Raw genomic sequence first — 14,542 nt, forward strand, 5'->3', positions numbered from 1 at the left:
TTTGTTTTTAGGAGCTTACAGTGGAAGCTAATTGTTATCCCTTATGTTTGAGATTACCTTTTTTTGCTCCTACTAAACACCATTGTAACTGCTCTACCAATGTCCTTCTGTGATATCAGCATAGCAAACCCACCAACAGCACCAACCAACAAATTAGCACAAGAATCGCCAAACACATCACAAATATTTCAAGATAAACCTATTTAATGTGTTACAGGTTGAACTTTTCCTATAAGATGGCAATTCTGGCTTAGGAAAGTTGATGGTGTGTTAAAAATAGTATTGAAATGCTGCCCGTGACTTTTCCAAAAAGGGATATTAACTAACTGATTCGTCAGCGTCTTGGCAAGTCAGAGCTACAGTAACAGGTACAAGCTGGGATTTACACGTGCAATCTGAGCCTAAGCAGTGTGACCAATGATTCAAGCTGTTACTGTGAACTGCCCACAGACTGACAAGATATACAAAAATAAAGTGAGGACATTTCAAGGTCTTTTTTGCTGGTCTGATGTCAGCTGTAATATCATGATTAATTGTAAATTTGTAAGAGTTATAGTTGGGGCATATCTCATTTATCTGATATACAATGAAATTGACCTCACTTGTTGCAATTCATTAAAAATTTGCATGAAATAGGGTTGATTAGCTTGTGGCAGTCAAAAAATGACTAACAATGTAGGACAAAGTCTAGATTTACTTTCACACTGGGTAATAAGCAGAACATTACACTGTTTTTAAAGCAAATAAACCAAATGAATAATAGTAAATTGGCAGTGCACAACATTATGCGAATTGGCTTATATGTGCAAAGATTCAGACTTCTTAAACTACCCAATTGAAGATTAAACAGCGAAAACTATCAAAGTCACACGGTCACAAACATTGAAACTTACATACATAGCTGGAAAACAGTAAAACAACTAAAATCTCCAACCCTCAGACTGAACTCGGTAGCTATTTTCTTGGTCATTTGTAATGCAGACTATTCTTCACAATCCTTAAAAAAAAGCTTATTCTCAATCCGATCCAATGTTGAAAAGATCATTTGCTTACAAAGGTCTGGAGAAGCATCTATTTTGAATTTGATGAAGGAAGAATAAACAGTTACTTCAAAACCGATGTATCTCATGTGAGTCTGTGGCACTAGTCAAAAGTGGTAATGTTAATGTGTTTCCCCACTGTGAAACAAAACATTTTATTCAAATTGTCTTATTTTTATCCATGAACTAAATTAATGGTTAAGCATTCAATGTAATTGTTGGTGCCATTCAGTCATCCAGCCCTTTGTAAGAAACGAATTTTATGAAACTGGTCCTTCACAAATTTTGTATTGTGATACGTGTTCACAGATCTACCAGGTATTTGTTATCAGAAGGCATCAAGTTATGAATCTTTAAACATTTCTATTACTCCACCTGTTAGACTTGGCAACCAAGGATACAAACGGTTTGACCCAAAGTACTTCATAGAAACAAAGACGCTACTTTCAACAATGCATAATACTACATAACCAATTAACATCCAACTTCGAAGATATTGTGGATCAAGTTGATCACATTCGAACTGGAGAATTCTAAAGGCGAAATTCAACTTCTTATGATACCTACAATTTGTCAGACAACATCACATGAAAATAGCTAGCAATATAAACCAAAACACAAAGGTTTACTACAAGTTATCCAATCCAAAAATACATTTTGTTTGTTGGCACAAGGAGAGGAGAGGATAGGTATAAATTGGACTTTGTCGTTGTTGCACAAACCGAGTTTAGGTCCAAGGGTTTCTGGGGACCACATATACCCTGCAAGTGCTGACATTTAACACTAGCTGTAAAAAGAACATCACAAACGCATATACACAAAAACACATTATTTACTCAGCAATTATTCTAGCACTTAATGTCATATGAATGCATACTGGTATTTAGCATAGCAAAAGCAACAGTCTGTTGAGGCTGGGCAAAAGAGACACAGTGATCTAGCTAATATTGGATTTTAAATCAACAGTCTTTCTGCAACTGGGCAATATTATATGATGGCTTGGAGGAAGAAGATGCACTTGGAAATGTTTTTGATATAAGTACAGTAATTCAGTAATACCGATTCATTTCAGAGACAGTTTCAGCTTCCTGTACTCTATTTGACAGTTTATTAGGGGTCCAAGCACCAACAGTGCTGGAACCCTATTTTTTTTTTTGTTAGGATTTTTTATTTTGGTGATATTATTGATGTAACTCATTAGCTCCACATAGCTATAACTCATTAGCAACCATTTTAACGAGAGGTGGACGAATCACTAGCCCAAGGCAAGCAGATTTTGTGTCTGGAATATTTGTTTGTTTGTTTTCCTTTCTTGCCTTGCAGGCAAATAGGTTAAACAACCAAAGAAAGAAAATAAAACCTTACTACTTACTGACTTTCGCAAAACAAAAGTTTTCATTTGATTTTCAAGTGACACCTTGAATCTGGTTGCCTACTGCATTACACACATTAGCCGAGGCAATCTGGTTGACAGCAGTCACCTTACAGCTAAACTTACTGAGAGAAAATAAAGACATCAGACTCAAATCAACACTACAGCTTATAGACAACATTCGCCAATGACTAGCTGATCAGGATTATGGCTACAGTTTCAATTCATACACATTAATCTGTATTAATGTACTTAACTAGCTGGCCATATGTTATTACATTACATTAGCTACCATTTTTTTAGCCTAGTCAGGTAGGTTTACCAAAAACACAGAAACATGGGGCTGGGCACCACATTAGTGCTTCCACTTCACTGGTGGACTAGCTTGTGATTTGTCCACCCCTGTTACCCCAACTGGGGTCGGTGCTTGTTTATTGTAGTACGATAATTATATAATACTGAATAATCACATTGTTAATTGTAATGCTAACGTCCATCATTTCGCAGATTTCTAATTATGCATCTTATGAAATTTTTATGCAAATGTATAGTATACTGAGAAGCACAAATAATTCATTCACAGTTTATGATTCAAAATAATATACTGACTCAACATTATATTAAGCCCTAACAAGCCCTGTGCTTGTGCAAAAGTCGTCATTTTATGAGCATTAAGCCAATAAAATCACATGGATGCCTTTTCGGTCACTGTTTAATCGCCGATCACAAACACTGTTTATGTTTGAGGTATTTAAACCTAAAATCCCAATATGTATGCTAATGAAGTACATCTTTAATATGGGCGTTCTTATCGATATCAAAGAAACACTCTTGAAAACGTGACCCTCGTGATATGTTTGATATGCGATATAAGCTATTCATCATACTTCATAAAATGATTCATTACAATGCTTAGGATAAATAAACAAAAGAAATAATAAAAAATAATTTAAATTTAAACAGATCTAATCACGTACACACGTAATGTGTCTCTACGGAAGGCAAATGTTGGCTTTGCAATTATCAAATAATTAATGACACTAAATTCTCACTAAATTCTAAACATTTTTGCAGGTTGTTAACTTGTGAATTTTAAAGGGAATCTACAGCCAGGTGAACTGTACTTACACTATTACTCAGAGTAGCAAAGAGTAAACGAAACAGGCTGGAAGATTTATCACCATATTAGATATGTGAAGAGGTCTCGGTTACACGGGCTGCTTGGACTACACTGTTGCATTCAACATTTCTATGGTCAGAATATAAATTCTCTTCCATTCACACACACACATTCACTTCTAAACCACATGGGCTTACATACTCACTGACAACAATTTCCCATAGCAGGAAACACAATCTCAGCGACACTCATGGCAAACACTAACTATTGGTCCATTCCATCTTTCCTTCTCTTACTCCTTCTTTCACCTTCTTCCGGATTTCAAAACTTCTCGAGCCTCCAGGGTTCAGAATGTGGCTTTGAAGCATTTGTCAATCCAATTGGCTGTTTAGCTGTTTCGGGTGGCGGCTTGTGGTGAGCGAGTGGGACAAGGCGGGGCTTAGAGATAGGAGCTGAAGACAATTTGACAAGGTGGCGTGCCATGGACAGAGAAGAAAGGTCACAAACTTCAACCTCAGACTTTCTTGGGGGGAGGGGCCAACTTGATAATTTCATCTTCTGAAGGCTGGCGAATGATATCTGCAAGAAATGAGAACATAAGCATTAGGGTTTAGAATTTTTACGCAAAATGTTAAAGTGACAGTTGGTTTAAATTTGGGGTCAAATTGGATTGGACAATTATGCTTTTCAGTATCTTTGTGTATAATTTGTCATCAGTCACATTTTTTGTTTATGGCCTACCACTGTAGCCAATTTTTGGCTACACACTATGCCTACAGTATGTTGTATGCAACATTACACACATTTTCTTGCAGCTCCACTGACTTCACCTTGCCCTCCACACTGGCCAGTCCCTGCTGATTAATAACATCCCCAAGGCATGATGCTACCACCAGCATGCTTCAATATGGGGACGGTATGCTCATGTAAATGAACAGTTTTGGATTCTGCTAAACGTATCACTTTGTTCCAATGCCGAAAAAGGAAAATTTTGGTCTCATCAGAACAGAGAACATTTTTTCCACATATCTCTCCACATATTCTTCAGTAATGGCTTTTATCACTTTGGTTTATTCTCACCACGCTTTATGATTGCTCTTTAAAATGCAGCAAAGTTCACACACCTGGAAATAACTATTTTTTGTAATATTCTACTGTGTGACTATTCTGACATGGTGATATATCATCACACCCATAAGTAGCATACAGTGGCTGCCCTAATTAAGACCTAATGTACCACTAAGGGCACTCCTCAACACTGGACATTTTTATTTGTTGCATTATAGTAGTTGGAAAGCCATACTTTGAAAAGACTGAAAAGTGGTAATTTCTGATAAAGGTTTAAAAAGAACAACTGAAAAATGTTGGTACCCTTGTACTTCTTGGCCGATGGGATTCGTGTTAGTTTGGTGTCAATTTCATCATCTTCTGAGATCTTCAGCACTGTCGTACGGTACTCGATGACCCGGGTCAAAAGATCAGGCCTTCGCGAGATCTCAAAGATGTGCTCGATGTAGGAGAGGTTATCTGCAGCCAGAGAAAAGAAAAGAGCACAAACACATATGTGATCTGTACAAGCAAAGAAACATAAATTCCCTAGAACTGATCTAAAAAAAAAAACAGACATTACTGAAATGGAAATGAAAGATATTACAGTATCTAACACCTAGAAAATTAAAAGCGGTTCTTCCAACATGTCTGTTCTCTCACCCTGAGCTAGCTTATCATTTTTTTCCAGGTAACTGAACCACTCTTTGGAGGAGGTGATGGAGTTGCTCTGGTCTTCAGGGATGTCCTCCTTGCAGGCCGACTTCAGCTGCTCCAGATCCTCGTTAGTGATGTTCTCACACAGGTCGCTCAGCAAAGAGCTGTATTCTGACATGATCTGAAAGAAAGGGAATGAGGTGAGAACTATTTTTTTTTAAATCAACACCTGAATGGGTAGCCACCATAGTTTCAATCCAAAGCTCTATGTAAGAGAGTCTCATTATGTGAAATTACAATTAATTAAAGGAAACAAAAAAACACATTAAATTTGTTTATATCGTAGTACTTGTGCTACTTTGTGTTGATTGGTGCTATATTTTTTTATTCCTGTGAGAAATTAGCAGTTGTCTAATGAGCTGTTGTCACAGGGATACACTGCTTGCTCAGTTACAAAGGTGTTTAATAGGAGAAAAAAAAAAAATTCAGTGCTCTTAAACATAAGTGATAATGATCAGGTTTCAATGTTTAAAAAAAACTATTCAGTGTCATATTAATGAAAAATCCAGTGTAAAATTAGTGGAGATGACAAACGCTGAACTCAGAATGAACGCAGAATGAATTGCAACTTATGATGTGTTGCAGTTGGGCTCAGTTATGGCAGAGACTCAGTGCAGCTAGTTAGCCACATAAGAGCTACAAGATGACAAGCACAATGGCATTGATGGCAGTATTAGCATTAAGGTTGAAGCTTTGGAACCTGATCTATTTGAGCAAAGTGTACAGATGAGGAGGTGAGAGAGCTGGACAGACTAAAGGAATAAAGTGCAGCTGCATCGATCTCTTTAGGTAGAGATTAAGCGACAGATAAATCACACTAATGCCACTAGCAGGTAGTGAAATGGCATTATGTTAAATAGTGCCAAACAAAGAAGCTAAATAAATCTTGGATGCCGCCATAGATAACATTAATTATAAAGATTAATATGCAAGTCTTTCAGGGTGGGTTTTTCCTTTTAAATGCATTAATTCAATTCAATTCAATTTTATTTGTATAGCGCTTTTAACAATGGACATTGTCACAAAGCAGCTTTACAGAAATAAATGGATTCACAAAAAAATATATTGTAAATATAAAAATATTTCCTCTAATCTGCTAATATCCTTTACATTTCCAAAACCTAAGGCTTGTTATCCAGAAAGTAGATGGAAAACAATTCAAAAGGATGAAGGCATGCTATGTTATGTTATAAGAGGAGTAGAGACATGGAGTTCAGGTTAATTCTCTTTGTTTCTGGCCTCTTCTAACTTGCTCAGGATGGCACACAGCTCTCCGAGCCCCTCTAGTGGATCTCTTGTTGAACATGGCTTGATAGAAAGACTCAGAAGACTTTTATTTTTGGAAATATTTCAGAAACTGCTGTTATGTTGTCATTATAATGATTGATTGGTGTAGTTCTCAAATGCAGATTTATATTCCACCCCATTCTGTAAAAAGGGACACAAGCAGTCTGCAGGATTTGAAGCTCATATGCAAGCTTGTATATTCTAAAGTGCAGCAACTTTAAATTACAGTGAACTAAATGGGGCATACAGCACATCTCCGCTGTATGCACAAACATAGAGCTCTCTGTGTATGAAATGTGACCAAATTGTACTGTTCACAACTGTAGGCCTCACTATCTACCACTATTCTGTGGGACTGTGTGTGTGTGTGTGTGTGTGTGTGTGTACGATTATATGTGCATTAACCACAAAACAGAATGAATGAAACGAAGGCATCCTGTGCACACACAGACACATTCAGGAAGAATATGAGCCTCTGCTCACTGCAGTTCCTCTATTGTAAATCGCATGTACATATATATATATATATATATATATATATATATATATATATATATATATATATATATATATATATATATATATATATATAAACAACTGGTACAGAGGAGTGGCCTAAATACAAGCATTGCAGTTACAATATCTGGGCAATAGAGGGCCTTAGTAACAGTAACATTCAGCAGTGACCGACAAAAGGAGGGACTCAAGAGACTCCATTTTTCAGATGAGAATTAATAGTTAAACCAGAGGCTAGGAAATGGGATCAAACAGGATTAAACAAATAAGGCAACATCATTCTTATTTCAAAACTGAGCATCAGCATACCTGAATAAGAAAATCAAAAACAGTTATATGTGGTGGCCTCAGAAAACCTTTCACATGGTGAAATTTTTTATATTTTCTACTATATATAGTAAAACTGCACCCATTTCTGAACTGAAATATGTTTCCCTGTCCCTATCTCAATAACAAGTGAAGTTCTGGCATTTTAAAGTCTGGATACCACCAAACATGAAAATAGAGAAAACTGCATTTAAAGATTTAAATGTCTATACCCGTATAGCATAGAATCAGTTTCATAAATATTTGGAGATTGACATTTATTGTTATTTTAGATGTCTACCATAGTATATAGGAGTTGAAATTAAATGAATATGGGCTAAAAGAAGCTTTAATTTGAGGATGTTTACATCAGGACTGTGTGAATGCTGTAGAAATTACAGCACTTTTTATATGTGGCTTCCCTTTTTTAAGGGACCAAAAGTAATTTGACAAACTAATAATCACAAACTAATTTAATCATAAATTAAAATGGTCATTTTTAATACTTGGTGGCAAATCCTTTGCAGTCAATGACTTTGACCATAGACCTCACCAGACTCTGGGTTTCTTCTCTCTCTCTGCAAGCCCTTTACTGCAGCTGTCTTCAGTTTCTGCTTGTTCTTATGGTGGTTTGCCTTCAGTTTTACCTTCAGCAAGTGAAATGCATGCTCAACTGGATTCAGGTCAGGTGGCTGACATGGCCATCGCAGAACATACCATTTCTTTGCCTTAAAAAAATCTTGGGTTGCTTTTGAAATATGCTTCGGGTCATTATTTTTATTCGTTATTTAATTTTGACTGCGATATACTGTGGTAGACAGCTAAAATAACAATAACTTTGTCAATGTCCAAATATTTATCAACCTGACTGTAACTACAGTATGTGGCAGTCTGGGAAAACCCATTGGATGTTGGTGGTTGAATTCTGGTAAATCAGTGCCTGAGTTCACTAATACTCATGGCTGAATGGGCAAATCCCCACAGCCACAATCCAAAATCTAGTGGAAGGCCTTCCCAGAAGTGTGGAGATTATTACAGCAGCAAAGGGAGACTAAATCTGAAATAGGTTGTTCAAAAATTCACATATAGGTGTGATGGTCAGGTGTCCACAAACCTCTGGCCATATAATGTATACTTCCCCCAAAGCAATGAGAAAATGTTTTTATTTATGCTTTAATCTTGCCTAGGCTATCTTCCTACAAAGATCAGGATGAGTAAGGAGCTAGTTTAACAAACACAGTGATAAAAACAGTCAGTCTGCCTAAAGATGTCTAAAACCTTGCTAGTTGAATGTGATTTCCTCCCACAGTGAATGTCACATTTTGATCCAGCTGTTGGATAGCAAACGGTCATAGCTAATAAGCTTAATCAGTTCAGTTTGTGATCAGAATTGTGATTGAGATGCCTGCAAAAGATAAACATAGCTCACTTCAGGAAAGCCTGTATTTTTTTTTCTAAACATTATATAGTAGAAAATGTAAATATTTCACCATGTGAAGGGTTTTCCAACGCTGGGAATTAGAGCTTTGTGTGTGAAGCTAAACAATGTTGTTGTTGTTGTCGTTGTTGTTGTTGTTCTTTTGGCTGCTCCTGTTAGGCATCGCCACAGCGGATCATTGGTCAGCATTTGGCACAGTTTTTACACCGGATGCCCTTCCTGATGCAACCCTCCCCAATTTTATCCAGGCTTGGGAACCTGGGCCACGACAGTGCGAGCGCCGTGGCCTAACCACTAGTCCTCCAGGGACCGGTGTTAAATATTAAAAATATTCATAATATTAGCCTAAATACATTAGCCTAAATCATATTTGATATCAGTGATTATCAGTGATTTTTGTCACCAAGACACTGTTGTGCATGGAAGTCACAGGAGACCAGTTTTTGAAATACTCAAACCAACCGTCCTATTGTGCGTGAAAATCCCAGGAGATCAGCAATTTCTGAAATACTCAAATCAACAGTGCCATGGTCTAAGTCACCGAGATCACATTTTTTCCCCATTCTGATGTCTGATGTGGATATCAACTGAAGCTCTTCAACTGTACCTGCATGATTTTATACATCGCACCACTGCCACAATTATTGGCTGATTGGATAATTGCATGAGCAGGTGTACTGGTGTTCCTATTAAAGTGGCCTGTGAATGTACAAGGCATGAGACACAATGAGAGAACATTAAAGTTTTGGAGGCTGGAGATACTGTCATACTTTTATGCTTTAGGAATATCTGTCTTGCACTTCTTTGTGGAGTCATTACAATAAAGTACAAAGAGCCAAATACTTGGCCTTCTTTGCATAAAAGCATATGACAGTAATATATGTAAATATTAGCATGCTGTGAATTTTTCAAACCATTATATCTTTATCTCAAATGCATTTTACCTAGTAATGTTATTCCTGAACCGCAGAACCCCCAGCAGCTCTGTGTGTCTAATGCAGCTTCATTAAAATGTTCGGCAAAACCATGCAGAATCTCGGAGAGAGGTTAAACGCCGGCTCTTTGATAGGTCAAGCTTAAGTGGTAGGCTAAATAAAAGGTGTTTGATTGGCTCCGCAGAGCAAAAGTGCTCCTGTAATGGAGGTTTGCGCTCTCCAGACACTGATATTAGGATTGTAAATACTCCCACACACTCATTACCATAAACGTCACAGTTCATCTTTTCAATTGTGCTATCGCTGAAAGATGGGCACGACTGCCCTGCATTACGCACAGGTGAAAATATGCGCTTATTCAGTGAGAGAGAGGGAGAAAGAAACAAAAGCTTCTCCACAGTGCATTACCCAATTCTTATTTGAATGGCACATTTTCTGCTCTTTATCTTTTTTTTTTTTCTTTTCATTTTCTCACTGATGAGTATACTAAGCAGGAAGCTTAATTGTGACAATAACAGTGATGGATTTTAGGTTATCTATTGCAAGGCACGATTTGATTGTAAGCCTCGTTCCTCTTTCCTTAACTCGAAAATGATTTTTTTGGCACTTTCTTTGCACTTCTTGTCTGTCTTCTCTGGGAAGAGTATGACATTGTTCCCCACACTGCCTGCCCCCCATCAGGCACACGAGAGAGAATTGGAGAAAGGATCTGTCCTTCACATTCTCGCATACAAGCCTGCTTTTGTCTGCCTGCTCAGTCTCCTGCTTTCTGCCTTGTGTGTGTGTGTGTGTGTGCGTGCGTGTGTGTGAGAGAGAGATGTCAGGGCTGTACTGGGTCTGGGCATACCATTTTGTCTCTTTTGTGCATAAGCATATGTGTGTGTGTGTGTGTGTGTGAGAGAGCATAAAAACAGTTGGGACAGTTCCACTTCCCCGTGACTAAATTCTTACCCCCGCCCTTTTTTTTGGGGGGGTCTGGCTGGGAGCCCCTCAATCTACAGGCTGCTCTTTTACGCTCCACACACTGCTCTTTTAATGCTGCAGAATCTCCAATGTCTAGCACTAGTGTACTAGACTTGCAAAACACAATGCTAAAGTCAACCTAATGCCAAATCCAAATGCTAGCACTACAATATTCTTATTAATAACAAGTTATAATCAAGTGACACATGACAATTCCGAAACAGCAGCTCGGACAGTAGTTCTGGCTGAAATTCAGATCGCAGCTTTATATTGATGCGCTTGTTGTAATACATTATCATTTTTATACTGACAACTGATTCACATGCGACTTGTAGCTTAATCATAATCATGGTGTTAGTAAATATTAAAGAAAAACGTATAATTGTTGAGACGGTGAAGCTTTCTGTGAGGAGATGTTTATTAGCATTATGAAAGGAGTCTCTAGTGTCAGCGCTTCATAATAAGTTAAAGGTAAAGCTGCTCCTGTGCGTTTTCCACTGCAGGAAAGTCTTCAGGACAGAGGACTTTAAGTTTTGCGGTTTCTCGGTGACTGCATTTTTTTGCCTTCAAAAGAGTAAATAGAGAGGATGGCGATTGAATGAATGTTTATAGCTGTTATAACATAAGTGATAAGTAAGGAATAATTAATGACAGAGTGATGTGATGCGGCCTGATAGTTATATATTATTTTCCTAGTGATTTATACTACACCAATTGCCAACAAGTTATTTTTATATTCATTATCAAGAATGATATGTCTTAATTTTTATCCGCTTATAGTTACAGTTAATGATGTGGAACATCTGAGAAACAAATTAGTTCTCGTTATCACTTACGTTAAAGCAGATATAAACAGTCACGTTCTCTTAAAGTCAATAAGACAAAAATGCAAGTTGTTACATGGAAACCAAAGCACAATATCCTTTATCCGCAGACTTTTCCCCTGGAGGACAACGTAAAGGGATAGCACTATATGTGACTGTTACAAAGTGCTGACACTGGAGACTCCTTCCATAAACATTAACAAACGTCTCCTCACATTTACCATATCAGCAATTAGATGTTTGTTAAATAACAGCATGTATTTTTAATCTGTTTATTATTAGAATTAGGTTCCTGTGAATTAGTTGCTATAGAAACAATAACATATTAGAAAGCCTGTTACATGTTAAAGGGGCTCACTATAAACCTAAAAAAGAAACTTGTGGGACAACATATTGTACATTTTTAGATTCTGAAGAATCTCCATTTACGAAATATAGGTCATTGACCACTTTAGCCAGTGCTGATTCTGTTCTATGATGCATCCAAAAAGCTGACGGAAATATATCCTGCTGGTTAGTCCTAAGATGTTTCCACCATCTTGGGTTGAATATGTTCCACTTCATCTATAATCTTGTACTTTATTAATTATTGTCTATTAAACAATAGCAGTGTTAGATCTGCTGGATTTAAATGGTCACTTAAAAATAACTATTAAAATCCCTTGTTAAACAGATTATGCTCAGTCATCTAGGAAGTTTCCTATAATATATAAGCTAATAATCTAAAACGAACACTAACAAGATACAAATTCAGCGTTTGGAGTCTGAAAGTAGGTAAATGCTCATGTGCATATGAATGAAAGGAGATAAAAAAGTGGTAAATGATACTGAGAAGCACTTTGGAATATGAGAAAGCAAGCATGAAAGCATCTGTTTCCATCACCTAAATCAATTGCCAAGTAAATGTATTGACACTGCAATTGAGCTTTTCAATTATTTGATAGTTCTAACAAAAGATCTGCAAAAACTTCATCCATCTTCACCAGCCTCCTTTTGATCCCACCCATTTCCACTATCTCTTTTAGAAATACAGTGCATTGATGCATGAATGTGCATGCATGTGTGTCTGTGTTTGTGTATACGTATGTGCGTGTGCGTGTGTGCGTGCGTGCGTGCGTGCGTGTGTGTGTGCGAAACCCAGCCATGGCACTACCACCGCAACGCCATTCACCCTTCACACGGCTGAGATTGCCATGACAACCAGACCGAGCTTGCCTTTTAGAGACGAGAGACTGTAACCTAGCAACAGGGCAAGAGTGTAACCCCCAACGAAGTTTCCCGCTTCGCCCCTCGGACCCGGCCCTCCAGGAAGAAAAAGAGTCACAGAACAAATGACAAAGAGAGATGGAACAACTTAGTAAATGACTGAAAGGAACATAATATCATTCACGAGACAATAAACATATGATTGTGAACACACACACATATATACACTCACATCTACACTTATATAGAGACAAACACTTCATGTTGCCATTTATACATAACACATCCATATTTGGAGCAGTGCAAAATATGAGAAATGGTCATTTTAAATGGATAGTACAAAAGAAAAGTCAAGAAAAAAGATCTTTCTTCCATTTCTAAGCCAGCAGATGTCATTTCTAAGCTGAAATGAAAAATAAAACAACATGCTGTTGTTGTATTACTCACTCTGTCTGCAAAACGTTCCACCAGTGAACCACACACGCTGTCTCTCAGGAGATCTAGTGAAGATGATTTAAAGGAATATTTCTTATTTCCAACAGAGCTACTCCCGATGACATCAGCAGGCTCGCTATTTAGCCACTCTACAGTGTGCACTAACGCAGGCTTCAAGGCTGGAGCCATGAACACACATCTCTCTCTCTCTAATGATGGTGATTTGTTCTCATTATTCAGTGTCAATGGGCAAAATTGCTGTCAAAAATGGAGCTGTTTGTCACGGTATTTCATTTTTCAGAGAACTCTCATGGAAAGAAATGACAGAAAACCACATTTTTTTTATGCCATATTAAATTTGTATATTATAATATAACAAAATACAATTTATAACCTACCACAACTCAGTTATACGTCAGTTATATAAAGAATGAGAAAATCCAATCCACCCAGTTTGATTTTGATACTCATCTGATGAATTTCTGTTTATCACAAATAATCCAGGCAAAACAGTTTTATTGTTTTAGCTCATAAATCAGTTTAGAATAAGGAATGAATCTGGGTTGTGCCAAAAAATCGATTCCAATCAATCTGGTTTTATGCATCTTCTCAAACATTGCAACAGGTTCCTGGTTAGTTGTTGTTGGCTTGAACGTGCTAAGAAACTGTAGTGAAAAGTTACCATGGCAACTCTGTGATTAACGAGAACTTGGCAAGACAGATCTTACTGGCTTGATCACACACATACACATATACACACAACTGTGAATTAATCCACTCCAACAATCTGTCAGGTTAGTACTATTATTATTGGAAAGGCTGAATTGCAGACACATTATCATACACCAGGCCTCTGGATACAAACAAATTTATTTGTAAATTGTTCGCAAGAGCATCCATCCATCCATTCTCTGTACTGCTTATCCTACACAGGGTCACGGAGCCTGGAACCTATCCCAGAGGAATCAGGGCACAAGGCAGGGGACACCCTGGATGGGGTGCCAACTCATCACAGGACACATTCACACACACTACGGACAATCTGGAAATGGCATTCAGTCTACGACGCATGTCTTTGGACTTGGTGACCAGAGGAAACCCCTGAAGCACGGGGAGAACGTGCAAACAGGGCAGAGGCAGGATTCGAACCCCCAGCCCCGGAGGTATGAGGCAACAGTGCTAACCATTAAGTCACCGTGCCCCCTCACAAGAGATCTGGCATTCATGATAATCCATACAGTTCAGAAAAACATTCATATTCTATGCCAGCTACTGAGTTTATCTAAGTTTATGTATAAGGAGACTCACTAATGTGAACTTTGTTCAATTCAATTCA

At 37.7% G+C, this 14,542-nt stretch overlaps 1 protein-coding gene across 1 annotated transcript; it reads right to left on the bottom strand.

The window, feature by feature from the left end:
* Positions 1–676: 676 nt before the first annotated feature.
* On the bottom strand, positions 677–14,149 carry LOC113544308 (astrocytic phosphoprotein PEA-15). The gene is made up of 4 exons (XM_053230883.1): positions 13,219–14,149; positions 5,243–5,417; positions 4,904–5,059; positions 677–4,111 (listed from the first exon to the last, which is right to left on the bottom strand). Exons 1-4 carry the CDS (start codon positions 13,393–13,395, stop codon positions 4,047–4,049), a joined length of 573 nt encoding a protein of 190 aa, XP_053086858.1. The 5' UTR covers positions 13,396–14,149; the 3' UTR covers positions 677–4,046.
* Positions 14,150–14,542: the final 393 nt, after the last annotated feature.

The sequence above is a fragment of the Pangasianodon hypophthalmus genome, chromosome 28, assembly GCF_027358585.1.
Source record: "Pangasianodon hypophthalmus isolate fPanHyp1 chromosome 28, fPanHyp1.pri, whole genome shotgun sequence".
Classification (NCBI taxonomy): Eukaryota; Metazoa; Chordata; class Actinopteri; order Siluriformes; family Pangasiidae; genus Pangasianodon; species Pangasianodon hypophthalmus.

Bases quoted from the DNA above. Each gene is read 5' to 3' on its own strand.
- LOC113544308 (XM_053230883.1), bottom strand. From the start codon at position 13,395: ATGGCTCCAGCCTTGAAGCCTGCGTTAGTGCACACTGTAGAGTGGCTA. The intron at 5,418-13,218 runs GTGAGTAATACA...CCTTTCTTTCAG, and splicing joins TGGAACGTTTTGCAGACAGA to ATCATGTCAGAATACAGCTC. The intron at 5,060-5,242 runs GTGAGAGAACAG...CTCTGGCTGCAG, and splicing joins AAATGATAAGCTAGCTCAGG to ATAACCTCTCCTACATCGAG.